The 26,821-nt window shown below is 33.1% G+C and overlaps 3 protein-coding genes and 1 pseudogene across 9 annotated transcripts; 2 read left to right on the forward strand and 2 right to left on the reverse strand.

The window, feature by feature from the left end:
- Positions 1 to 1,616: 1,616 nt before the first annotated feature.
- LOC100815667 (rhodanese-like domain-containing protein 4A, chloroplastic) lies at positions 1,617 to 5,416 on the reverse strand. Of its 3 annotated transcripts, none has more exons than XM_003534440.5 (4): positions 4,690 to 5,416; positions 3,866 to 3,968; positions 3,278 to 3,523; positions 1,617 to 1,883 (listed from the first exon to the last, which is right to left on the reverse strand). In XM_003534440.5, exons 1-4 carry the CDS (start codon positions 5,316 to 5,318, stop codon positions 1,833 to 1,835), a joined length of 1,029 nt encoding a protein of 342 aa, XP_003534488.2. In that variant the 5' UTR covers positions 5,319 to 5,416; the 3' UTR covers positions 1,617 to 1,832. The 3 variants fall into 3 exon arrangements, with proteins under 3 accessions (XP_003534488.2, XP_006587793.1, XP_014617870.1); XM_006587730.4 differs by lacking the exon at positions 1,617 to 1,883 and adding an exon at positions 2,261 to 2,463 and having other exon boundaries at positions 4,690 to 5,391; XM_014762384.3 differs by lacking the exon at positions 1,617 to 1,883 and having other exon boundaries at positions 3,278 to 3,566; positions 4,690 to 5,392.
- Positions 5,417 to 6,719: 1,303 nt separating this feature from the next.
- On the reverse strand, positions 6,720 to 11,110 carry LOC100807285 (TPR repeat-containing protein ZIP4-like; annotated as a pseudogene).
- Positions 11,111 to 12,911: 1,801 nt separating this feature from the next.
- LOC100816727 (uncharacterized) lies at positions 12,912 to 15,771 on the forward strand. Of its 3 annotated transcripts, none has more exons than XM_006587732.3 (7): positions 12,912 to 13,055; positions 13,143 to 13,294; positions 13,410 to 13,519; positions 13,939 to 14,024; positions 14,775 to 14,879; positions 14,967 to 15,141; positions 15,437 to 15,771. In XM_006587732.3, the coding sequence occupies exons 1-6, from the start codon at positions 12,946 to 12,948 to the stop codon at positions 15,100 to 15,102; spliced, it is 699 nt and encodes a 232-aa protein (XP_006587795.1). In that variant the 5' UTR covers positions 12,912 to 12,945; the 3' UTR covers positions 15,103 to 15,141; positions 15,437 to 15,771. The 3 variants fall into 3 exon arrangements, with proteins under 3 accessions (XP_006587795.1, XP_006587794.1, XP_003534490.1); XM_006587731.3 differs by having other exon boundaries at positions 15,442 to 15,771; XM_003534442.5 differs by having other exon boundaries at positions 14,967 to 15,771.
- A 3,851-nt stretch (positions 15,772 to 19,622) lies between these two features.
- On the forward strand, positions 19,623 to 22,768 carry LOC100817267 (probably inactive leucine-rich repeat receptor-like protein kinase At5g48380). Of its 3 annotated transcripts, none has more exons than XM_003534443.5 (3): positions 19,623 to 19,931; positions 20,198 to 21,174; positions 21,584 to 22,768. In XM_003534443.5, exons 2-3 carry the CDS (start codon positions 20,329 to 20,331, stop codon positions 22,589 to 22,591), a joined length of 1,854 nt encoding a protein of 617 aa, XP_003534491.1. In that variant the 5' UTR covers positions 19,623 to 19,931; positions 20,198 to 20,328; the 3' UTR covers positions 22,592 to 22,768. The 3 variants fall into 3 exon arrangements, with proteins under 3 accessions (XP_003534491.1, XP_006587796.1, XP_014617871.1); XM_006587733.4 differs by having other exon boundaries at positions 19,623 to 19,924; XM_014762385.3 differs by lacking the exon at positions 19,623 to 19,931 and adding an exon at positions 19,968 to 20,027.
- The last annotated feature ends 4,053 nt before the right edge of the window (positions 22,769 to 26,821 follow it).

The following is a 26,821-nucleotide window of genomic DNA, read 5'->3' on the forward strand; positions in this document are numbered from 1 at the left end:
CCGCGCATGAATTAAATATCCTTACTATACTTAAAAAGAATAAATGGGAGCACTTTTTAGTTTGACAAAAGACAAACGAAGAAAGCCAAAAATATACTAACTTCCTTAAAGTCCGGGGAAAGATGTTCAATTGTTCATCAACGAAAATTAACCATGGTCGCAAAAGTTGTCTTTTTTAAAAATAAGGATGGGATTTTCATTGTTTCTTCTTCTCATATTTCATTCTTGGTCACAGGAAATTAAAATTTAGATAAATTTAAATTTGCATGTCACACGAGTTTATAATAGTCCAACTCTTTTGACTATTACTGTTTCAAGATAAATAAAATTATGGATTTGGTTCAGTCTCGTGTGAAGCAGGGAGGAGCTAACCAAATGATTACTATAAAATACAAATTAAAAGTAGGATATTTTTTGTTTTATTAGAAGTGGAATGTAAAAAAAGACATAAAAAAGTAATATCATCTTTTTAGAAAGCATTAGTCCCTTTATTTTTCAAACCAAGTATATTTTTCTGTTTAAATAATGGCAATCTCATCAAATAAAATATATGTATATTATTGTATTTTTTTTTATTTAATTTGTGGGGTACCCATAAACCTACCTCATTCTTGTATTACCCTCCTCCACCCATAATGTGAACCCAATAACCTTATAATCATTCTTTGCTGAGCTAAAAAAAAAATCATGATTCCTAGATCTTACGTGCTCCCACTATTGAAAATTGCCTCTTCCTATGAAGATAAGGACAGAGAGGAATGGTTGCGTGCTTTTTATATGTACCTGCCTTTACCATATTTAAAGGCTGGAGTCTACTCAGAGTGAAGCATGGAAGAAATGAGTATACAACATTGGATTTGGAGCAATGATAGTAGGAATACTATTGTACAAAATCTAGCTTATACAATCTACATCTTTTATGGGAAAATCTTTGACTAACATAACTGCCTACATTGTTGATTACAATTCTTCAAGCTTAACATTGTAAATCAACAACCCGAATCATAGCCCTTTGAAGTAGAAATAGAATCTCAACCCACATTGTGAATTACTGCCCCTTTGGACTAACATCTTGCATCAACGATGTGGATCACAACCCTCTCAAGATGCAAAATAGAGCTTTAGAACACTACAGAGTTTCTTCATCCTTCACCATGGTAGTACAAAATGCATCGTTTCTAAATTATTATTGTTTCAAATAATTTGTAAATAACTTAAAATTGAAATTCTCATTTTATTATATAAAATTATTATTCAAATTATAATTAATACACAAATACACTATATGATTAACTAATATCCATATCAACACATTAAAAATGAAATTGCAATTGAGTAAAAACCAAAGCGCAGTTGTATCAATTGAGAGTGAATCTAGAAGAAAAAAAGAAAGGAGGATTCGTATGTAACTAATATATCACATTAATCCTATAAATTGTTTTTTATATACTGTATATATTATGAATGTCCATCATCTTTTATTTTTATTCTTACAAAGATGCAACATTTAATGGCTTTAATAATTACCTTCATTTTTCTTCACATTTTTTTATGCCAATCTCCTAAGACCTATCAATTGCTCGACTAATTCACTTCTCATTGTTGCTAAAATTTTGTTTAAGAGTATAAATACTAAACATCTAGATTGATTCTGCTTGTACAGTGTTTATGGATTGCGTGCTTTACACTCTCTAAAACTCAACAAGAGGTTGAAAAAGAATAATTGTAAGTTTAGAAATAAACGATTTCACGGTCACCAAATTGTCTTTCTGTCTTTACAGAAATCATTTCTGCCAAACAGATGTCAGTTGAGTATGGTATAACCAACAAAACTATTGAGGCTTTGACGGAGTTGGAGATGATGGTGGCTTCAAATCCGGGTACTGCAAAGAAAGAAAGAAAAAAATGGGGAGAATTCTCATTTTATCAGAGAACGGGATTCCAAAATATAAAATGTAAGAAAGCAGTACGATGCACACACTTCACAAACATGGATGTTCACTGTGGCTCTGTTTCATGTTTTCGAATCATGCAAGCAAATATCAAAATAAAATCAATCAAATTTATGAAGATGTTTATAGTCTTTTTCCATTATTTTAGTATATTGGGCATATATAAAAGAGAACACAAATGTATTGACAAAGTTGGGAATCACTATTATCGGAACCAATCTATGTACTCCAATGGACATCTCTATCCGAAATTGTTATAATTTCATTCAGCATCTTTCAGTCTTAGTTATAATTTCTGATATGAGAGGTTTCCAAACTGTCATTTTAATTCAATACATCCTGTTTTTCTTCCAGATTTCTATCATTTAAACCATTCTCTATCGTCTTCTAGCCCATAATGGCTTGGGAGTTGGAATATTACTTCAATCATTGAAAGGATGCCAGGTTACTTCAATCATTGAAAGGATGCCAGGTCGTTGTCCATCCAAAAATAGAACAATGAAGTAGCTCACTGTAACCAAAGGAAAGAAAGAAAAATGCTAACTATAGTGTAATGTATAGGCCACCTGATTTTGTTTTAAGTAAAGAGAGGATAAGACCCCCAAAGAAGGAAAAAGGTAAAATGAGTTTCTTAGAAATCACAACTAAGAGCCATCAAAAAACTGAAAGTAAAATTTTTGGGATTGCATCACTTCCCTACATGATTGATAGTGAAACTATTTCTATTTCTTGAGTATTTCAAGTTTCAAAATTATATCAACATACCTCAACTGTGTTTTCCTATGATCAGTTGTCATGTTAAACAGTATAACAAAACCATGGACATAAAACACCAGTTACAAGGTTCACACAGTAGAATATAAAGGGCAGCTTAAACAATAGAATTTGGGAAAAGCAGTAAAGATACAATGAAGTGGAACAATAACTAAGAGGTATTCTAAGGTTTAGAACCTCTTAGATCTGAAATTTTTATAATACTGCTAAAAGATGCTGAATACAAATCCTTAATAATATAATTTATACTGGAGTTACTTACATAGTACTAAACCTAATCCAATAAGCCTATATAACCTTAAGGTGTACACCTCATTAAAATATCACATTCTTGTCATGTGGCAACTAATTATTCAGAAAACACATTAAATGCAAAACAAAACAAACTGAAACAAATATGCATAGTATAACTAGATTACTTAAGAAATTGATCCTGCACCAATGGTGCATTTAAGCCAACCTGATAAATATGGAGACAAACAAATCATACCAAAGTCATGCACTGTTAGGACATGAAGAGAGACAATATGAGTGAGTTGAGGATAACATACATTGGGATAAGGAGAGGAGGATGCTACAGAACCAGTTTTCACTTCTGGAATGGACTCTACAGAGCTTTTCACATGACCAAAGTCTGTTGTTTGGTTTTCAACAGAAGATATATCTTGGGATAAGGAACTCTTATTGTTACTATCATTTTGCTGGATGGCTCCATTTCCATTTGTGTCAAGTTTCTTTGAAGCTTTTACCCTTTTCCTTATATGCACAGAAGGGGGCAAAAGGGAATCCTGTATAGCCTGCAACCATGAAGACTCTGTTACCTTGCTTTGAATATATTTTCTGCAGCCAGATACATACATTCCTTTGTTGGCATCAAGTTGAAGTGCGAAGCTGAATTACTAAATTTGAATTTTGAATCCCCTGCTTAGATCTTTCTATATACTCTAAAAGGTAAGAATCTTCTATAGCTTCATACGCGTTTTGATGAAGAGAATGAAGAACACCAACTTACATCCAATTTATTTATTTAAATGGTTTTTCTAAGGTGAAGAAAAATATGTATAGAATGTAGACAGAGGTTCATTCTGCACATTCTGCTAAACAATCAAGTAAAAGAAAAGAGAAGAGAATGGTCATACCATCCAACCTTGCTGGCCTCTAACTCCACCTCTGATTGCATAGGCCTCTTTGAAACCATTCTTGAATAGTAACTCAGCAACTTTCAAAGAATTACTGTCAAAACTACCTTACACACAAAAGAGAAACAAGTGAGGAATTCTGCAGACTTGTATAGTATTTAAAGAAATGTTGTTACTCTCATTAAACATGTGACTCCTTTGATCTTAGTTAGAGTTATACTACAAAGTACATACAGATTTCTTCCCAATCTTTAGTAAAATGTAAAATGTAAAATGTGAAGGGAAAAACACATAGGTGAACTGCCATAGTTAAAACAAATAATCCAATTGTAGGATACACATAAAAGCATATCCATTACTTCCACTTAGCAACTCTTAAAATTAAAGGGACTTTTCTAGGAAAACAAGAGTGTCATTCCAGCATAAGCCAGACTAAAGAATCCAGAAAATCATATAAATGATCAGACACTTTTTCCACTTGTGTTCTAAACTCCAAAAACAAAATTTCATCATTTGATTTATTTTTTTCTTTTACTTAGTTTGCCTTTCCATGAATCAAAATTTCCATCTAGTTAGACCAAGTTAGGGCGGTTCTACTCGGTTTATCAGACTAACTTATTCAACTTAGTGACATGTCAGTAAGAAATGTCATGTTGACATGTTGTGAGCCAAAATTAACACAAACAGTGCAAAATTCAGTCTATCAGAGACACTTTTTAAGGACAAAAGTGAAACAAACAAAATAAGACGTTTAGCCTTTCCTTTTTCCACCTCAGTCACACCCAAATCAGAATTCAGTTTCAATATACACACTTTTTATTTACCTGTCCAAAACACATATAACAGTGTTTGGCGCGTCCTTGAACCTCCCCAACACCTTGTTCACAAACTCATCCTCATTCCCATCCTCAGCGAACTCGACCTGCGCCACTTCCTTCTCAAACATTTTTAAATTCGGCGACTTCAGAAACCGCACGTTCTTCTGGTCCCTTATGTCCAGCAGCTGCGCATTCGGGTCATCGCGGAGCTTCCTAAACGCGTCAATCGCCGACACAAACTTGCACTTCTTCAAATACTCTTCCGCCAGAGGAATCACCACCAGCCAAATAAAGGTGCACCCGGCGACGAAAAACGGGTAGCGGTTGAAGAAGTTGTCGATGGAAACCAGAACCGATTCGAGGTTGATTTTGCCGGCGTCGTCGGAGGCCACGTCAGCGAGGCAGGGAAGTGGAGTGAAGAGGTTGAGCATGGTAAATGAGAAGAAAGGTTTTGCTAAGGGGGTTTGGAGTGAGTTAAGAGAAGGTGTTTGGAGTGCAGAAAAAGAGGGTAATTGGGATTTTGGAGAGTGTGGTTTGCTATGGTTTGAGAAATGGGAGAAGGGTTTGAAGGTGGGGAATTTCGGGGTTTTGATGGAGAGTGGATAAGGGGAGAGGAGAAGAGACAGAGAATCCATGACTGGGAAATGCTGCACACTCAGTTAAGTGATCCTTCTGAAAAAGGATAGAGAAAAGGGGTAGTTATACTTATAGTTAACATTAATATATGCATCTTATCTTATGTTATGTTGGAATTAATAATTTATAGTACATGTAGTGGAACCGAGAAATATAAGTATGTAGTTTGGTTCCACATCTGGTGTTTTGGATGAGATTGGTTATTTTATTTGAAATAATAGCAAATATATTAAATTTTATACATAAGAAAACATTATGCGAATATTCTATTCAAGGATTACAAATTTGGATATGGAGTAATGTGTAAATATTTTTTATTTATTTTAGTTATTAATACAATAAATATATATTAATAATTAAATATATTATTGTAGTACTAGTATCAATTCAAAATATCATCAAGTTAAACAAATTAGATGAATCAATTATTTATATGTTTATTAAGTGTGTAAGACTAATAGGGTAATTTCTTGAAATAGTTTCTTTTATAGATGAAATAGTTATTAATATATTAAATAAATGCATGTATAGAAAGAGTTGAGTAATAATAAAGTAAAGTTTAATTTTTATGCACAGTGTTATTGTGTAAAATAATTTTTTATATTTTTATCTAATCATAAATTACTGTTTGAATTACTTTAAAATAATTATTTTAAAAATCAATAAATTTATTATACATGATAGATTATGATTAGATAATTGTGTAAAAAAATTTACACCATCAAAATATAACTTTTTTTCTAATAAATATGTATATTTACATCTATTCTTATAAAAAAATTAATAAGTAAATACCCTTATTGAAACCTATTTATGGGATAATTTCCCACTTCATCATGAATATTTTGTGCATATACTTATTAGATTTGGGTCCAATTATTATCCTTAACAATTATAATATTTATTCACTAATTTATCAACTGCTTAAAGGGGATATGTACCATATAGTTAATATACAGGAATTTTTAGGGTTTTTTCTGTAATATTGTACTCAATATGTAATGTACCATATAGTTTTTTTTTTTTTTACCAAAATGTACCATATAGTTAAAGGGGATACTAATGACCTAAAATTGAATAAATAGATTCGCTAAGCAGTATTTACAATTCTTATGTACCCTGAATTCAATAGAGTTTGGTAATGAAGATCTCGGATGAACATTTTGTGATGAAGAGTTGACTTGTTTATTCTGTAAGTAGCATATGACTTGTTTTCTAGAGCCATCGGATCTACTGCATTTTGATGTGTACGAAAAATTTAGTTGAGAGGAGTCCCACTTATACATATACACACATTTATAAACCTTAGTACCTTACATGTATGAACATTACCAATGCAAAATTCAACATCAGATGTTTTCTACACATTTCTGAACTTCTTTCCAGTACATGTATGAATTTTGTAACTTCTAGAAACCGGATTTGAGATTCATGCATATCAAAGTTCTTTCTTCAAATTGCCTAGGACTTCTTCCATGCATGCCTTGTAAGCTTCCATGCCTGGAACAAGCTTTGCAATGTCTAATCCCACAGTCATCCATTTCTTCCCCACTTCAATCTGACCCAACCTTACTGGCACTGCTGCTCGGTTCCATGCAGACATGCCAAGCCACTTTCCTTCTTCAATTGGATACTCATCTTCCTTCAAACTAACCATTATCCTATAGGCTTGCTTGTACATGCTATATACAAGATCATCATCTGTATCACCCTTGTGAATGCTGGCAATAGATATAAGCTTGCGCATAACAAGAGCAACATTTTGATAATCTGGAGCTGCTGATGAAAGGAAAGATGAGAGGCATTCATTTAAAGCAAAGGAGGCTACTTCGTGATTCAACCGTGGTCCCTGTGAGGCAGCGAGACCTATTTGAAGGAGGAGGTGGGGTTTGCAAGCCTTGGAACTAGCAAAACTTTTCACATTGAGAAGTTGTGATCCTAAGTTATTCAGCCTGCCTTGTATATCATAAGCACAGAAAGTGTATATGAAAAACCGTTCAGGCTCAATGGTATTAATTTGGTCACTGTTAACAGAGTTCCTGGCCGAAATTGATTTTAGCATCTGCATCCACACAAGAAGGGAGCGAGAAAATATTCAACAGAATTTAAAATTAAAATATAACCTAAAAAGGAATTAGTTTTATAGCATGAAACATCCTATTTTATGCATCATGTCAATCTAAAAGACTAATGCATCAAGCAAAATGAAGGTGGTTACATTTTCATACCTGCCCTGCTCTATCTAGCAAGTGTAAAGCCTGCTTGACTTCAGTTTCTGACATCGAAGTCTTCCTTTCAAATTCTAAACATATCATTGGTGATACAGAAAGCACTAACGATTTACAAACCATGGAATTGTTCTCATTATCAGACCCCTCAACTAGAGCATAAAAATCCGATGCCAGTCTAAAGAACTCAGCTGATAATTCATAGTTCTTATCCTGCCCCGTTTTTGTACCAAAGTTCCATAAAGTCACAGCAAACCAATTCCATTCCCGTCTTCCAACCTCCTCTTTTCCAAAGAAGCAATCAGGACCAATCTCCGATGCTCGTGTAAGGGCATGTTTTAAGAATTTAACAACTTGCTGTTCGTTACCCGGTTCTTGAGAGAGGACTATCAGCAAGGTGCGCACAACTGTTACTTCTGCTGTGGGCATGGACTTTCCTGAAGCATAGAAGTTTAGCAGACTTGATAGAGAAGCAACAGCAACAGGTAGAGCATGGCATGTAACAGCTTCATGTGCTGAAAGTGAGAGAAAATCTGGTTGAAAGTCAAGGCATGTTGTCATCGCTTCAATTTGATTAATAGCACCTTGGTGGTCATTCTTTTGGAGATAAATTTTGAACTGAGTTAAAATAAATGAAATGTCAACGTAAGTTCTCATGCCATTCCTGTTACAAACATGATTCTAATGAGATGCAAATGGGATTAGTTGTAACTTGTAACCAGCTTAAAGTATTACATAGGATATCGAATGTATAGCGTCCACATAGGATAGCATCATAAATTTGTATGATGTTTTTATGTATACATATGGATACAAAAGTACCAACACACACGAAGAGAGAGAGGATGGTACCTTAAGAAAAGCACAGATAATGTTAGGCTAAAGCTGCAGTGATGGAAAAGCATGGATACAAAACTGTCAATAGTTAATTGAAGATTAATGCAACGAATGCAAAATTGTGTGAAGAACAATACCTTTTCAGCCCCGTTGATGTATTCTTGAGCACGATCCAGCTGCAGGAGACCAAGGTGGCAGAGACACAAAACTAAAGCCCTTGGCTCGAAGTATTCTGTTCTCTGTATCATATGAAATATATAGCATTGATTTTTCAAAGAGTTCCGAACTGGTCACATAATCTTTTGATTGAAAATGATCGGCAGCACTGAATCAAATTAAAATATTGAGATCAGTTAATTCATTTGGAGAGAATTTCCTAAGGATTGCAAAATGTTATGGAATGCAAATATGCATCAAGAAAACGGTAAAAAAAAAAACTCCTAAAATACACTAGAGATTGTCCAAGGCTCTGTCAACACTGCTTCTGACTCCACTATAAATACTCCGGTCCTAATTCCAAAATATAGATGGCCATAAAATGATACGCAAACCTGAAAATAAGACAGAGCTTAGTCTCTTGGACAGTTGTTAGTTGTCTAGACTCATTTGGCAAATAGGGCAGGTATATTGTTGCAGTATAATGTATAACACATTAACACTGCATAAGCATACTTATAGTTGATCTCTTATCTAATTCTGCAATGTTTGTCAATGCAGCAAGTTAAAGGTTTATCTTTTGCAGTAGAACTAGGATTCAGGGAGAGAGCGGCAAAGAGTGACTTATTCGTTACTATTTACCTACTAGAATATGTTTGAATTTGTGACTTGACATTAATCAGAAGAAGTTTCTGAAGCTGTGGATTAATAAATTGTTCCATTAAACAAAAAAAGCAATGGGGGGGACTCCTTTCAGCAAACTATTCCTCTTGCAAAGATTAAATTTAATATTGAGCCGACGGATCCCATAAGGAAGCTTATTGTTCTTGATCTTGTACTCACAGAACATGTAAAATCAATAAAAATCTAGGCATGTAGCATCACACATCTAAGAGTCAAAGAAATGAATAGGAAGTTGCTTGTCCTTTTTTGGGTTTGCCATAGCTACGCAACAGAGAAGGCAATCCTGCTTCTGCTTGAAGCACAAGCAACTACTAAATGGAGAACTCCTCTTCCTATGAAAATTCAAACTGTAATTTTCCATTTTATGTAAGGCTAGTCCCTTTCAATAGACTCAATCGTTAATTCAGCCACCAAAGCTATCCCCTTAGTGACAATTTAACCACCAACAATCATTTTATAGCCCATTCAATCACACTCAATATATTTCCTTGTGAAAACGTTTAAGATGACAAAACAGAAAGCAAATCTGAGAGACACCCCACTGCATTAGGCAAATACCAGCTAGCAGAAGAAGCAGATTAGGAAATAAATGGTTCAAGAAGCAATACCAATTCCACAGAACAGCATGCATTCCCACCCTATCCTTAGCAGCCTCCTGCCCTGCAAAGAGGGCCACCACCCTCTCATCAGACACAAACTCAGCAACCACCTTACCCCTCACCCAACCACCCTATGCACCACCCTCACCGCCAAACCAGCACTAACATGGCACCTTCCCAACAACCCCAAGAACACCCCCTTCACGGTCTCCACCCCTGCCGTCCCCGCCGCCGCGAAATAGGCCTCCACCGCCGACACCCAAACCCCCTCCGGAATCCCTTTGTCAATCACCATCCCCCTCAACTCCTTCTCCGCCTCTCCATGCCTTCCCAACCCTAACCACGCCTTCATCGCCAGCACCGAAAGACTCGGATGCTCATCACCGTCATCAGCGCTCTCTCTCAAAACCTTCACACACTTAATCACACTCTCAAACTCCTCCTTCTGCAAATGAATCACAGCGATAAACCTAAGCACTTTCCAACTCAACCCTCGGATCTCCACCTTCTCTTCCCTTGTTCGCGCCACACCGAATCCCTTCTCGCAACTCTCCAGTGCCTCGCCATTCGCATCCTCGCCGCCGCCGTCGCTCGACAAAGCACGTTTCCCGAACGCCATGAACTGCTTCGCGAGATCCGCATAGTGCTCGCACGTGCCGAAGAGGAAGCTCTTGCTCCGGTTCAGCAGCGCCACCGCCAGGTTCGGGACCGAGCCAGGTTCAGATCAAGAAGAAGTTTCCTCTCTCCGGAGGCTGTGCCATATCTGGCCAGTCTTGTGGTAGAACGACGCCGATTTTATCGCCGTAGAGGGAATGCCGACGACGTCGCCGGCGATAGAGAGGAGGTCCGCGGCGATGTGCCGGAGTTCGGCCTGGCTTTCGGTGGCGGCGGTGGTTGCGGAGGAGGAGGAGCGGATGGCGGTGGTGTTCGAGATATCGACGCACGCGTTCCAGAGGCGGTAGCTGAGCTTCCAAATCTGAAGCTTCAACAAGTTCGGAAACGGAACGAGTTGACTCAGCTGAGCCAAGCACTGCCGGAGATCGGAGGCAGCAGTCTCCGGCGGGGGTTTGTCGGCGGAGCGAGCTTCGAGCTGTTTAACGATTGCTTCAACTTCAGAGAGGCTACGGTTGTTAGCCACCGTGTCTCGGTGGAGTGACCGGAGCTATTTGGCGGGAAATTTTGAAAGACGGGTTTTTTCGTTTTGGCCTTTGGTCGTATTTTTTTTATTTTTTTTACAGCGTATACTATTTACCTTTTATTTTGAAATTGCACCTGATAGGAAAACATTTTATTTTTTGAATTCAAGAGATTACAAATAAAAGAATCAAAATTAGACATTAGACAATTTAAAATAAAAGGATGAAATTGTTTTGATTTCCGAAACCAAAAAATGAAAAATGAAAAGTGAAACGGAAATTATTAAAAACTCCATCCATGAAATAAAATGTGTTCACTCCAAGCAGAAACAATAGTTTAATTTTTATATATTTTCTATATTTACATTTATTATTAAAAGAATGGTCTTACTAAACAGGTGGCAACCCCCCATTTAAAATATCTTGTTTATTGGTTTTTTGTTAAATTAATCTACTTTGTTTAGTATATTGCTAGACACTCACTTCACATGTTTTGTTTAACAACATCAAGAATCATCTTTTGAGAGGTAGAAGAAAAAGTTTTTGCATGTCTTGCTTTTGAATAATCAAGATAGTTCAGATAAATATAAAGGCAAAACCCCATAGAAATTATCTTCTTCACCCATTCATCTTATCATGGAGCAATTGGAGTGACAGTGCTGATAATACATGTAAATAGGATTGAGGAAAACCAAGGTCCACTGAAGAGGGATGGTATTTTAGTACTTGAAATCGAGTTATGAGAAATTATTAAAAATGGAAAAATTTAATTCCCCAGCAGTTTTCTTTCTTCGCCAATGGAGGGACTCAAGGTATCCAAAGTGAATTTGATTATTGATAATTTTATTTTAAAAATGATTAAAACTTAATTCAAAGGTGAATATAAAAAAATTAAATAGTGGATACCGGATAGACTGGGTGTTAAGAAAAACAAATCAAATAAATAAGGATAACAATTTTAATTTGAGATAATTTAAAAATAAAATCGTTACGTTCAATATAGTGCATGTTTGATATTTATGTAAAATTAGATTTGATGGAAAAGTTAGTTTGTGAAGAATCTTTACTTTAATGTGTTGGATTGAGGAAAAGTAAGCTTTGGATGAGAAATTATTAAAAGTGGAAAAACCTAATTCCCCCCTAGTTTTCTTTTTTCGTCGCCAATGGAGGGACTTAAGGTATCTAAAGGGAATCAAGGTATCAAAAGTGAATTTAATTATTGATAATTTTATTTTAAGAATGATTAAAACTTAATTCAAAGGTGAATATAAAAAAATTAAATAGTGGATACTAGATAAACTAAGCGTTAAGAAAAACAAATCAAATAAATAAGGATAACAATTTTAATTTGAGATAATTAAAAGAAAAAAAAATCGTTAATCACATTAGTACACGTTCAATATAGTGCATGTTTGATTTTTATGTAAAACTAGATTTGATGGAAAAGTTAGGGTGTGTTTGGTTTGTATTTTTATTTTTTGTTTTCATTTTCTGAAAATCGTTTTTATTTTCAAAAGATTAGAATTCTGAAAACATGTTTGATCTGACTTCTTTGTTTTCTGCTTTCAAAAAATAAAAACACTAAAAATATGTTTTCAAAAGGAAATATATTTTTAGATTTGTTTAAAATTCTGTGTTTTCATTTTACAGATGAGGTTTCTGATTTCAACTGAAAACGCAATTTTATTATTTCCAGTTTTTGGATTGTTTGAGAAAATATTTTCACTAAAAATATTTTCAAAATTTTAACGAAACTTATTTCCATCACTATTTTTTATTTTCAGTAAAAATAAAAACAGATAAGTCAAACCAAATCTTCCCTTAATTTCTCAAATAGTTAGAATCTTTACTCTAATATGTTGGGTTGAGGAAAAGAAAAAAGGTCCAACAAGAAGGAGGACATCTTAGTACTTGGAGTCTAGCTATAAAAAATTATTAAAAGTGAAAAAACCTAATTTTTCAACCGTTTTATTTCTTCCCTGGCCAATGGAGGGACTCAAGGTATCCAAAGCGAACTTAACTGCATACATTCACCCTTCCAAAACCAACCAAGTTTCCCAACCCATTCTCCGCCAACTCAGCTCCTTGCTTTTCAAGTCAGCACCGTACCACTTCTTTCAAACGTCGTCGTTTCCTGCACCTCATCGCATTTTAACTTCTTCTTCTTTCCCCTTGCATTGCAGGTTCAGCGAAATCTTCCACGGCGTCGTTTTGGCCTACGATCTCAACTCGCTCCACACGTGCGCCAAGATCCTCCCCGGCGTTCACCCTTACTTCGGCGTCAAACTCAAGGTCAATCTGTTGCTCTTTTCTCCCAAACCAAACATGCTCTTAGGTACTCTTTCTTTTCTTCTTCTTCTTCTCTCTCTCTCTTTTTTTTTTTTTGTCAAAATAATGCCTCTGGTTAATTCAATTAATAGTGTTCGTGATTGTTGTTTTGTTGGTTTCAGAAGGGAAGGTGGTTAAGGTTACGCAAGAGTCCATTCACGTTGTTGTGCTTGGCTTTTCCTCTGCGATTATAACTGAGAAAGATATCAGGGAAGAGTTCGTGTGCAAAACGGTGAGTGCCTCGCAGTAATGTGATTTAGTTGATGGTTGCTACTTGTTTTAGCGATTAACTAATGAGTGATTGATGATTAATTAGGGCCTGTTTGGATAAACTTCTCCACAAACGAAGAGAATATGAAAGAAAAATGAAATAAGCTTCTTCATAAACTAAAATTAGCTTATGCATAAGTTAAAAATAAGCTTTTGGAGAAGCTAATATGATATATAGAGCTTCTGCAAATTATTTTATGTATAAACTAATTTTAAGTTTTTAACTCATGGAGAAACTTATTTAATTTTTCCTTCATATTTTCTTCTCCTGCAGGTGCTTAAAGAGAAGTTTGTCCAAACTCCAAACAGGCCTAATAGTTCTATTTGTTTTAGCGATTAATTACTAATTAGTGTTGGTTTGTGTGATTCCTCTTTCTGTAGAAACGAGGGCAAGAGGTTTATGCCAGCAGGTCTCACAAGCAGCATGTGATAAAGGTCGGGACCATGATACGGTTTTTAGTCAAGAGGTGACATACTGTTAATTTGCTTCAATTAAGACTAATTGTGTAGAATGTATATTTGTATTGTGGAATTCGTTGTGACTTGAAATGTTGATGAATTGATGCACATCTGTATCATCGGGTAGTGTCACCTATCCTATTTGATACAATGAAGAAACCACAGAAACCTAGTGTTTTTGCCACTAGGTGGGGTTGGCTGCAGCGAAGAAACACGATACTTGCAGAGTTGTATGAGTAGTAACTAGCAAATAGTGAGTAATAATTTTGCATGACTGTTTATAACTGTATAGTTAGCTGTAGAAACTCCACGGTTTTGACTTATTGATTGTATGTGAATATGTATATGTATTTGTGTTGTCATTTCGTTGAACTGATTAGAGCGAGGACTCATGCCATCTTATGCAAATGCAATAGGTATCATATAATTGTTCTATGTTTCTTTCTTATTTTTTTAGGGACTTTAGTTTGCGTTTGGTTGTTTCTGTAGTAGTGTAGACTGTGGAAGGAATAATATGAACATTATTTTTTTCATAGAAATGGAAATTTATTAGAGACCAAATACAGGACACTAAATCAATGCAACTTGTGAGAATAAGATAACCTCCCAAGAAGAAAAGTCAAGATATAGCAAGGATAATGAAAATATCATGAATTGATTGTTTAAATACAATGACCCTGGATATAATCAAACACATAAATATTCTGAGTTGAACATTTCATCTCATCATAAATCTCAATGATTTATCTTTTTTGCAGTTTTGATGAAGAAATACTTCATGTTTATGGATCTCTGGTTCCCGATCACACAGGCAGCATTTATTGGTTGGATAAGAACTTGGAAGCTGATTCCCATGTTTACAGGTTTTTCTCTTATAATGTGTTTGTAGAGTCAAAAGAATATTTTTGAAAGTATATCATTCATGTTTAGCTGTCTTATAAAACTTACAGGAGCAAAAAGAAGAGAAGAATTGTGCCAGAACGAATAATGCTAGAGCAAGATGCTGTGGATGGGGAACTGTCAACCTTGGACATTGTCCAAAAGAGCAAAAAATCAAAGAAGCAAAAGCACCAGGAGGAATCTTGAATGTACCTTGGACATTTGCATTTAGCTTTTGAAACATTGGTTAGTGGAGTCTCTTGTGCTCGCTATTTTTTACGTTAGTCTTGGTTGCATCTGAATCATAGCTCAGGATTAAGGCTTCTAGAATTGTATAGTTATCTAAATTCTATTTTTTTTCATACAATAGTTGAATTTTGGATTTCCAGAATGTATGTTTGTGTAGTATCTACTTTCTGCCCTAGAGAGTCTATAATTAATGGCTATAATAAGACGAATGGCATCACATAGTAGTTAAATTTATGGATGGAAGAGTTTGAACTTGTCATCGGATGTCAAATATGTTTCGTTTTTTTTCAAGGACAGGGAGGCATGTCTATATTACCAAGGGGATGCTTCAGCACTTAGATGTCGAAAGGATTCTCCATGTTGCTTTGGAGATAGGTGCACTTGTTTCATTTAGATCATAATTCTTTCAGAATCTTTATGATGATAATTTACTGTATGGTTAAGATGCCTTAGGATGTTTTTCTGGTTGGCGTGGCAAGGCTAAAATGCCTTGGTGCATTTTCAGTTTAGGAATTACAGGTTTGCAGTCTTTTACTATTAGTAATAGCTTGAGTCCTTTGGGAAATGAGAATTATTCATGTATATCACTGAGCCCTGCCCCATTATTTAAAGAAAAGGTTGCTTATTTTTCTTGGTTTGATCACATCTGATGTTATATGATGAAACGTTCTTCAAACTATCCTCTATTGGTTTGTAGATTACTATGTTATCTTTTATGACAATTTGACTAGCTAACAAGGGACGGATTTTGGCTTTTAAATTTACAAATTATAAGTGCTCACGCGTAAAGGTTGAGGAGGGGACCCCTGAAATAGATATTAAGCTTTGCATTTAGAAAGACTCCGTTTTGATAGGTATCTAAAACAAAGGCTTTAGGATATAGTTTTTTCGTCCCGCATCCTCAATCAATGCTTTTCTTTTTTTCTTTTTTGCGAGACCAAACAATGTTTTCCTGTTAAGCTACCACTAACTTGCAATTTGCTAGTTTCTATTTTTTTTTCATTGTTCCGTGTGAAATAAAAAATTTAAATATACTAAAGCAATTATTTCAGTAGAACTGAGTCTCAAAGTTTTCTCTAATACTAGTCTCTGTTGTAATAAAGATAGTTGGATCAGTAGTCTAATCTTCATCTATTATTAAATTTTATAATGCAGTCAAGACATTCGAAAGGTCCTTTTAAAAATCTCTGCAAGCAATATGGAGTATTATAAACAGTTGGAAAATCAATATTATTCTTGGAGAGGTTGTTTCATAATTTTAAATGTAAAGTAGTATTTCAGGAGTATTCGGTATCCTTGAATTTTGTTCTTTATATAATTCAAATGAAAATCACCGGGCTACTAAATGCGTGTCGTTTTCACGGTTGAGGTGAAAACCAAACTCAATTGCAGTTTTCTCATTAGTGGTTGAAAAAGTCAAATAATTTGAGTTCGACAGTGAATACTAGAAAGCATACTATTTAGTGAAATAATGGGAAATCTCTTATTAATTTACGTAAAATGAACCCGCATGGCACGTTGTGTCCAAAGTTGGGTCTACGAAATTCTAGTGTCAATCTAAGATGATTGGTTTGGAATTTGGGATGGTGCGCAAGTTCTATGATGTTTCATTGTTGTTTTTTTTAGTCATGATATTTCACTGTTTAATCTTTTATCCCTTTTCCCTTGCATTATTTCTTGTTGAGGTCATAAAAGTAAAATAAAAAATAAAATAAAAATCATGAAATGGCATTTTGGAGTGACGTAAAGCTTTTCAGTTACTTTTTTCTATTTTAAAATTAATGTAAGAACAATAGTAAAAGAAATGAGACAATCGGGTCCTTGATCTCTACAATAATTGTCTTATATCAATAATAGAATATCTAAATTTAATTGCTAATTAAATGAGGTGAGAGAAAAAATAATCACAATAAAACACTCCTAACTGAGATGCCCATATCCATATATATATATATATATATATATATATATATATATCAGGATGATAAAAAAAATGAGACAATACAAGATAATAGTACATTTGAATAAACTTAATTAAATATTTATTGAGAATTTATTACTTTTTCAAAAGTTAATTATGAATTTTGAACCCAAAAAATAATCAAGTTGATTACATATGTACTTTAAAACTTTAAGTAATATTGTTTTATACTAATAGTTTAGTTTAGTTAGAAATATATAGAATATAAGAAATTTTAAACTTCTAATGACTCTTTATCTCAATCAATTTTTTTCTTTCTAAATTTCTCAATATATATAGAGTATGGATAGGATGGATTAAATTAACTCTTTTCCTCTTAGGGGCCAAATAATTGTTATAAAATAGCAACTAATTTTTTCCTTTATAAATAAGGATTACATTCTTTGAAAGTTGATTGTTATTGTAGAATTTTACTTGTAATATTAGGAGTTCAAATACTGAAGTCATCTTTATAGAAATGACTTTACCTAACTACAAACTTCACCTTAAAGGTTAAACTCTTGATTTTATCCGTGAGAATTCTCAGTCAAGACTACTGATATAACATATATATAGCATTAGATATTGATTGTTAGATCTAATAAAATCCATTTGTAGGTGTGAGAGGACTGTTTCCACTTAAGAGTAAAAAAAGTAAATTTTGCCCATTATAGCTTATATAAATAATTAAAGTTGTCTGATCACTTAAAATTTTACATAATGTTAGAGTTAAGATGGTTGGCACTCTAAAATTTTGATGAGTAATAAAATATTGATACTTAAACGTTTCAACGAGAAAATGACTCATTTGCTAAGTGTGTAGAATATTTTAATGTGTTTATAAAATGAAGAGTTTAATAGTCTTTGAAGCATAACGTTCATTAATACCAAAAAAAAACACATGACGTTCATAGAGTTAGAAAGAATGAAAGAGCACCATTAACCTCAGTATTAACTATTTCATTCTTTCAAACCTCTCATTCTTTATTCTCAATTCATTCTTCAAACATTTTTCTTGTTTGGTATCATTGAACCTTTATATTTTATAAATATTAAATTTATAAAATTTTAGATAAATATTAAATTTATCTTTTTGAGGTTTCGAAAAAATAAACAATCTAGATAAATATCAAACAAGAAGTCTTTAATTAATTAGAGTATAGAATTTTTTTTTTATAAAATACTTGAAAAATGAGGAGTTCTTTATTTTTGTAGAAAAAATATTTTTAAAAAATAAAAAATTATATATATATATATATATATATATATATATATATATATATATATATATATATATCTTTATCTTTTAACGCTATGAAAATATTGACTTGAGAATTTGTAGTTTTTAAAGATACCTTTTATTGCAGTAAAAAAAAAGAAGAAGAAGATACCTTTAATTAAAGTTTCGAAAAACTCGCTTAGGAATCCAATTGTCTGTTCTACTTTCATACGCCTCTTCAATACTTTTTAAAATGATTGGTTTCTTAACGTTTTTAAAAAAGTAAAAAGAAAAATTCAATTCAACTTTTCTTTTGCTTTTCATTTATCTATTCTTACATAACATCATATTTAATCTTAATTATTTGTGTAAAATATAATTATCTATAAAATTTAATGATCACATGCACCAATAATTATTGCACTAATAGTGTAAATTTACACTATTATCTAATAATGAATTATCAATTGATATAATTTTAAAATAATTATTATATGTGATTATCTATAATTAGATGACATATAAAATTATTTCATGTTATCCATATAAAATATAATTTTTTTTTTCCTCTTAATTATGTTTACTTTCATTACTCTAATAATAAATCACTGATCTCACTTAATATATATATATATATATATATATATATATATATATATATATATATATATATATGTCATATTTAAAACATTACTATTATGATAAAAAATAATTAGAACAAGAGATTCAATTTTATTGTTTGATATATCTTAAAAAATAGAATAGCACGAAAAAATGAAATTAAACTACAACATATCTTAATCCTACTACGTGTCAAATGGTACTCTGTATATCTGGATGACTAAAATAGAAATTTATTTTCAAAGAGTTATGATATTCAAATTTTTTATCACTTGTATCCTATACAGAAAGTTATAAATGTGATCTTTTTTTAAAAAAAGTAATAAATATGGATATTTAACGCATCTGCAGCTCACTACTAAGTTTAATACTGTTAATTAAAGGGAAACAATTTCACACTGATTATTCCACACACTTCATAAACTCATATTCTTTTCTATTTTTTTTTCTACATCTCTCAACATATTATCTATTACATCCATCTCTTCTGTTTTTTTCTTTTTCTATATTTCTCTTTCTTACATTAATACACCTCCAAGAATGGGGTGTAAATTGATTTTTCCTATTTTCAAAAGACAAAGTTTTAAAAAAAATAAAAAATAATTCTCTCTTTATTTAATTTTTTTTCCCCAAAACACACACCTCATTTTCAGCAAAAGCAAGTGAATTAGTCAAAGAAACAAGGTCGCTAAGTCTTGGCGTTGCTCAATAGTCTAGTCGTCTCTGAAGCTCCCACAAAAAAACAAAAAACGCTTACCTTAGCGTGTTTATTTGTTTGACCCGCTGGATGAATATCTTTCTTCTCTTTCTCTTATGTGTTCTCATTACAATTCATGAAACACGCTCTCTTCTTTCCCATCATCACTATTTCTGATTCTCTCTCTCCCTTGGTCTAGTCTTCCTTTGTTATGCCTTGCCCTTTCCTTCGGGCAAAGTGGTGTTTCCATGTTGTTTCTGAGTTTACTTCCTCAATATCCCAGGTGGGAGGTATTTCAGTCCTTTTCTGCAAAATTCACGTGATTTCTGAATCTGGGGTTCCTTCTGTTTGTGCTTGTGTTGATTTATGTCAAAAGGGTTTCTCAGGTTTTCTTAAAAATGTATTTTTTATGTATGTTCAGTGATTGTTGGTTTAGACTGTGAATTTTGTTCTCAAAGGGGGGAAAATTCGTTGCCTTTTTGTGTTTGATTTATTAGTTGGTGTGAATTGTGAAGTGCTGAATTGAGTTGATGATGTTTGTTTTGTTGTGTTTCAGGATATGTGTGTGTTCTTATGAAGGTTGCAGTGCTAAGGAGTCTATAGATTTTATGCTGCAGCTTCATTAGATACCAATTTTGGTGAATTTTTCTTGATAACTTGTTCTTGGATTTTTGTTTTGTGGTGTTGATGAAGATGGCTATGGGTGGCCTAATTTCCGGTGCTGGTGTTATTATTGTTAGTTTCTTTCTGCTGATTCTCTGTGGCATGGTTTGTGGGACTGAGAGTGATTTATTCTGCTTGAAAAGTGTAAAGAGTGCACTTGAGGACCCCTACAATTATTTGCAATCTTGGAATTTCAATAACAATACCGAAGGGTATATATGCAAGTTTATTGGGGTTGAGTGTTGGCACCCTGATGAGAACAAGGTCTTGAATCTCAAACTTTCCAACATGGGACTCAAGGGCCCGTTCCCTCGCGGCATTCAGAATTGCACAAGCATGACAGGATTAGATTTTTCGCTTAACAGACTCTCTAAAACCATTCCGGCTGATATATCCACACTTCTTACATTTGTGACAACTCTTGATCTATCTTCAAATGATTTTACTGGGGAGATACCTGCATCCCTTTCAAATTGTACCTATCTTAATACTCTTAGACTTGACCAAAACCAACTCACCGGTCACATTCCTGCAAACTTGAGTCAGCTCCCGCGGCTTAAGTTGTTTAGTGTTGCCAATAATCTTTTGACAGGGCCAGTTCCACCCTTTAAACCTGGTGTAGCTGGTGCAGATAATTATGCAAATAATTCAGGCCTGTGTGGTAATCCCTTGGGTACTTGCCAGGTCGGGTCTTCAAAGAGTAACACTGCTGTTATAGCTGGAGCAGCTGTTGGTGGTGTGACTGTTGCAGCATTAGGTTTGGGCATTGGAATGTTCTTCTACGTGCGCCGTATTTCTTATAGGAAGAAGGAAGAGGACCCTGAAGGAAACAAGTGGGCAAGAAGTCTAAAGGGAACTAAAAAAATAAAGGTAAGCTATATTGTTGCATGGCTTATTACATTTGTGATTATACTATTACTATACTTAGAGCTGATATTCATTTTTCTTCTTAGATTGATCTTTATTTTAGGAAAATTGTTCTATTGTGGAAAGTTTCATGGGTAATATGTTTATTGCAAGTTATCTATTTTGATAATATTTTCAACTTCATTTTTTAACAAATGATGTATCTTCTTGACTTTGTTTATTATATTAACACTGAAAAAATCTTTTACTTACTGCTGTACCAAATGCAAGAAACAATATATTTTCTGTAGCAGATATTAGAAATGCTGACAATAGTTTCTGTCTGTTTAGTTTCTTTTAAATTTACAGAGCCTCAGTTCATGTGATTTGAACTTTCATTTATTATGCCTAATTATTCTGAATTGTACATCAGGTTTCTATGTTTGAGAAGTCAATTTCAAAAATGAACTTGAATGATCTCATGAAGGCTACTGATAACTTCAGCAAAAGCAATATTATTGGGACTGGAAGATCAGGAATTGTTTACAAAGCTGTCCTTCATGATGGCACATCACTCATGGTCAAGAGATTGCAGGAATCTCAATATTCAGAGAAAGAATTTCTGTCTGAGATGAATATACTAGGGTCTGTCAAACATCGTAACTTGGTTCCTCTTTTAGGTTTTTGTGTGGCTAAAAAGGAGAGGCTTTTGGTCTATAAAAATATGCCAAATGGTACCCTCCATGATCAACTACATCCTGATGCTGGTGCATGCACCATGGATTGGCCTCTAAGGCTCAAAATTGCAATTGGAGCGGCCAAAGGATTAGCATGGCTTCATCATAGCTGCAATCCCCGCATTATCCACCGAAACATAAGCTCTAAGTGCATCTTGTTGGATGCTGATTTTGAGCCCACAATTTCTGATTTTGGCCTTGCTAGATTGATGAACCCGATTGATACACATTTGAGTACTTTTGTGAATGGGGAGTTTGGGGATTTAGGTTATGTTGCTCCTGAATATACAAAAACTTTGGTGGCTACTCCTAAAGGGGATATTTATAGCTTCGGGACCGTGCTTCTTGAATTGGTGACAGGTGAAAGACCTACCCATGTGGCTAAAGCTCCAGAAACTTTTAAAGGAAATTTGGTAGAGTGGATTCAACAGCAATCTAGCAATGCAAAACTCCATGAAGTCATTGATGAATCACTAGTTGGGAAGGGTGTAGACCAGGAGCTTTTCCAATTTCTGAAGGTTGCAAGCAACTGTGTTACAGCAATGCCAAAGGAGAGGCCTACCATGTTTGAAGTATACCAGTTTCTAAAAGCCATTGGGATTAATTACAATTTCACAATTGAGGATGAGATCATGCTCCCTATAGACACTGGTGATGCTGATAACTTAGAAGAACTTATTGTAGCTCGAGAGGGACATAATTGAAAAGGTATGCGAGATATAATTAGGGCATGTAATCAATTTTAATATGTAAGTATCTCTTGCCTTGTGGTCCTAAAATAAATGTTAGTGCTATATATAGGTTTTATGGTCCAGATCCATTTGTGTGCTATCAATATTGAAACATCAATTTAATATCATCAACCATGAATGCCCATTATATATAGGTGACTTGGTTATAATCCCTATTTTGCTCTAATTTCCTTGTTCTCTCCCTTGAATGTTGATATGTTGGTGGATTTTCTTTCCCTTTTAAGTACTTTATGAGTTCAATGAATCGAGTTATGAGTTACTGTCATTATTAATTTTGTTCTCGTGTGGTTTAAACGTGCAAACCAACTAATTTATTGGGGCAAAATTACAAGAAAACCATAGGAGGGTCATCATGCTAAGCTTCATTTTACATTTTATTATCTATGCATAGTAGACCAAGTATGCATTTAATACCCTTTCTGTTGCTTCCACAATCCCATGTGCATGGGTGGATGTTCATGTAGGACGTGGGCCAATATATACATTCTTGGTCACATTATGTTTTGGCCCGTTGGAGAATGGATACATAAATATTATAATGCTTGGAAATGAAGAGAATTAAATATATGTGGATTCAGTTAATATTGTGACGTAAAATCAGAAGAGAAAAAGATTGTGCAACTCACTTATATCTGTTTGTTTGGGACTAAAAATGCTAACCAGCTTAATTAAGCATAGCGTTTGGAAGAACCTAGGGGAGTTTATTTGAGCTTTGCGAAAATGGTTTATAACTTCCATAAGTTTTAAGTGATTTCATTAAGCTTCTTGGTAAAACTTATCAAAATAAGTTTTTTTTCAGCTTATTCTAATAAGTTTCAAGGTTAAATTTATGACATAAAGTCTCATGATGAGAGCTTACTGAATGAGAAATTAATTAAGCTGTTTAAAAACAGCTTATTTTGACAAGTTTCACTAAAAAAATTATTGAAATAAATTAGAGTTTACTGTTCTAAGTCATCTTCACAAGTCCAAATAAACTCCTGTAGTTACTCCCTAATCCTATCAAAAAGCATTAGTTGAATTTTAAAAGAGTTGACAAAGTAATTAGTACTAGACATTCAAAGATCATCAGTTACTTCAAAGTAATGTAAAAGTTAGAGGTCAACCACTGAAAGATAGAGTAGGGGAGAGGAATCTGAAGCATAAATAAGAATATATACAAGACTTTACAAAACAACTTGTATTTGAATTGTCAATCAAGGTAAATAAAACAAACGAATAATCTAACTTTAGAATTTGTAGATATTGCAATGAAAAAAAAACACGTTTCTGTTTGGAACCGAATCAAACATCTTTGGACGACGTCTTCCAAACAATTCCCCCATAAACTTAAATCTTCAGTAAGAAAAATTCACGTGTTACTGATTCCTTTTTGTTACATTAAAAAGGCAAATCTCATCATATCTTGTACATTCCCCACCATTGCTAAAAGGTATCACAAAAAGTCTTCAAAACAACAGTGAATTTATAGTGGATAAACATACACTTGTATAAAAAGTATCCTAGCTACAAAGTTAATTATAGTTGCAAACAATACGTGTCAATGCAAAGTTTATCCTATATATTTATACATTTAGAAGAAATTTCTAATTTTGAGAAATTCTTCAAACCATTTTCTTGTGTATGTGTGGGGATTCAAAATTTATTGGACCTATTTGAACCTAACGGGTACGGCTTTCGTGTAAGTTTGAAAGACAACAAGAAATTATGAATTCACTTTGGTAAATGTTAATTGAACAAATAAGAAAGGATGAGAGAGAGAAAAAATAAATTGAGGTTTCACAAATTATATTATGAATTGTTATGCACCCACTTATCTTCATCACATTTCGTTTACTTTTGACATGGGACAGTCATGTTCCAAACACAACACTACTTTTGAAAAGAAAGCTAACCACAATGCTTTTCTTTGGAATAAGAATAATAAATTCTTGTAAGTTGTACGGAAGGTGCATGAATTAATTGACATAAAGTGTTAAAATAATATAATTTACAAAAAGAAAAAGAAAAGACTCGTGAAAGTTTATAAACTGCAGTTGTTAGATACAACTGATATTATAAAGGTTAATATATGATAATATGATGATTGTTATTGGTTAACAAAATAAAAATTCTTTACACTACCTGTTCATATATTAATTTAAAACATATTTGACTAATAAGTGTGCAATGCAACGAAAGCTACGAAATGGCTTCTTATTCGTCCGTCGACAATAGATACAACTGTGGTCAGTGCTAAATTAATTGAGTGTGTATTTTATTGTTTTGGATCCGCCAGAAACGACATTAAGTAACATTGTTTGTCTAGATAAAACGAACATAGATAAGACCTTTTTAAAAGTATATTCATTAATAAAATATATGAATAAGAACATATTTACTGGTAATTTAATTTTAAATAGGTTATGATCTTAGTTATTACCATTTAGGAATAGATACACATTTACTTATATATTTTGTACAAACTCATTTTAAAAGGTCAGTCATGGAGTGTAATTAAAAAAAATAACATGAAGTTTAGTTTTAATTCCAACCCATTTTTTTAACCCAACAAAGCATAAATCCCAATTCTTCAATTATTATGTTTTATTTATAATTTTTACGATAAAAATGTTTTTTAAGGTTGAAATTTCCACACAGTTATGACCTCTACATACCCATTTCAGACTAGAAAAGACAAATTAGTGCCGAAACAAGCTGTTTGACACATGGCAATGATCTGAAAATCAACTGCAACTATTGTCGTATTTTTTTTTTAATATATGCCATGAATACGAGTATATAAGACAAAATCGAGTTATTAGTTTATTACTCTCATCTCCACCTTTATTTATCTGCATTATAGTTTATTTATTGATTTTTTTTACAAATTACATATATTCTCTCCGCTAGAGAATTATGCATAAGCTGAGCAATAACACTACGAATAATAAAGTAATTTCTTTTTTAATATTTAACATAATTACATATTTAAAATTTAAACTTAAGATCAATAGTTAAGTTAAAATTATTCACTGAAGATATATTATATTTAAGTTAAGTAGATCATTATAAATAATAAAGTTTTTTTAATATTTAATATTATACTTAGAATTATAACTCAACATCCCTAATTAAGTTAAAATAATTTTATTTCCATGTTGGCTGATTGCTTATTCCTAATTTGAATGAATTCTTAATACTATTGGTGTAAACTAAAGGCATCTCTTAAACGATAATAGGCAGAATGCTTAATGAACAAGCTGGATTAAAATATACATGAATAAATTACTTGTTAAGGTATATCTACAATGGGAAAATTTTGGCAATTAAAAATTCTATCCACCTATAAAGGAATTGACATCAGTGCAATTGAAAAAGGTTTGGTGCACATATACATGAAAGGGTTAGACTCCTTTGAAATACAAAATATTAATTGAATAAGCCAGTATTTAGATTACATTTCTTCACGTGGGAGGATTCATGACAAAAGATCTATCAGTCCATATGTAAGAGAATGTGATTAAAGTAGATAAATGAGGATAAAGAAAAAAGTGAAATCAATTATACTCCGATAGTAAATTTAAGTTGATCTTCGGTAAAGCATGAATAGTTACTAGTGAAATTGCACTCATATATATGAAGCTTGGAAAGTAAATTCAAGACTTCCACTACGTTTGGAATGAAAGTAAATCCTTCCCTCATTGACAATGGTGCCCTCACAGTAAGGGTACATCATTGAGTGTAGACCAAAAAAAAGTATCTCTAATGTGAAAACCTCCACTATAAAGACGGCATGTATCTCTAATATGTTTCAAAAAAATTTATTTAAGAACAGACGTGCAGCTGAATGTCTGGATCCTAAGAAAATATTTGGTTCACATCCAGATAACCATTGAATTATTGGATTGCACTTTACAAATAGCTATAGTGTGAAAAGAGTCTACCCCAAAGACCAGTCCAACAATTGCCCAATCGCTTTTTTATTTTTTATTTTTTCTTTTTCCAACTATTGACCAGTCAAAATAAATGAAGAGAGATGCAGTACTAATAATACACCTTTTTTAACACTCTTCATAGTTCATATTTGATTAAAATTAATTAAAAATCATAATTTTATAAATTTCACTTCTTATTCAATGATTCTCACTTATACAACTGAGATTGATTACATAAATCACTACATTACGTTGATCAATGATT

This window comes from Glycine max, chromosome 9, assembly GCF_000004515.6.
Source record: "Glycine max cultivar Williams 82 chromosome 9, Glycine_max_v4.0, whole genome shotgun sequence".
NCBI lineage: Eukaryota > Viridiplantae > Streptophyta > Magnoliopsida > Fabales > Fabaceae > Glycine > Glycine max.

What these genes read in the sequence shown, in the direction of transcription:
- LOC100815667 (XM_003534440.5), bottom strand. Translation starts at nt 5,318, where the DNA reads ATGGATTCTCTGTCTCTTCTCCTCTCCCCTTATCCACTCTCCATCAAA. An exon ending in GTTATATGTGTTTTGGACAG is followed by an intron (nt 3,969 to 4,689) that starts GTAAATAAAAAG and finishes TGTGTAAGGTAG; the next exon opens with TTTTGACAGTAATTCTTTGA. An exon ending in GAGGCCAGCAAGGTTGGATG is followed by an intron (nt 3,524 to 3,865) that starts GTATGACCATTC and finishes TCATGGTTGCAG; the next exon opens with GCTATACAGGATTCCCTTTT.
- LOC100816727 (XM_003534442.5), top strand. Translation starts at nt 12,946, where the DNA reads ATGGAGGGACTCAAGGTATCCAAAGCGAACTTAACTGCATACATTCAC. An exon ending in CAAACCAAACATGCTCTTAG is followed by an intron (nt 13,295 to 13,409) that starts GTACTCTTTCTT and finishes TGTTGGTTTCAG; the next exon opens with AAGGGAAGGTGGTTAAGGTT. An exon ending in AAGAGTTCGTGTGCAAAACG is followed by an intron (nt 13,520 to 13,938) that starts GTGAGTGCCTCG and finishes CTCTTTCTGTAG; the next exon opens with AAACGAGGGCAAGAGGTTTA.
- LOC100817267 (XM_003534443.5), top strand. Translation starts at nt 20,329, where the DNA reads ATGAAGATGGCTATGGGTGGCCTAATTTCCGGTGCTGGTGTTATTATT. An exon ending in AGGGAACTAAAAAAATAAAG is followed by an intron (nt 21,175 to 21,583) that starts GTAAGCTATATT and finishes ATTGTACATCAG; the next exon opens with GTTTCTATGTTTGAGAAGTC.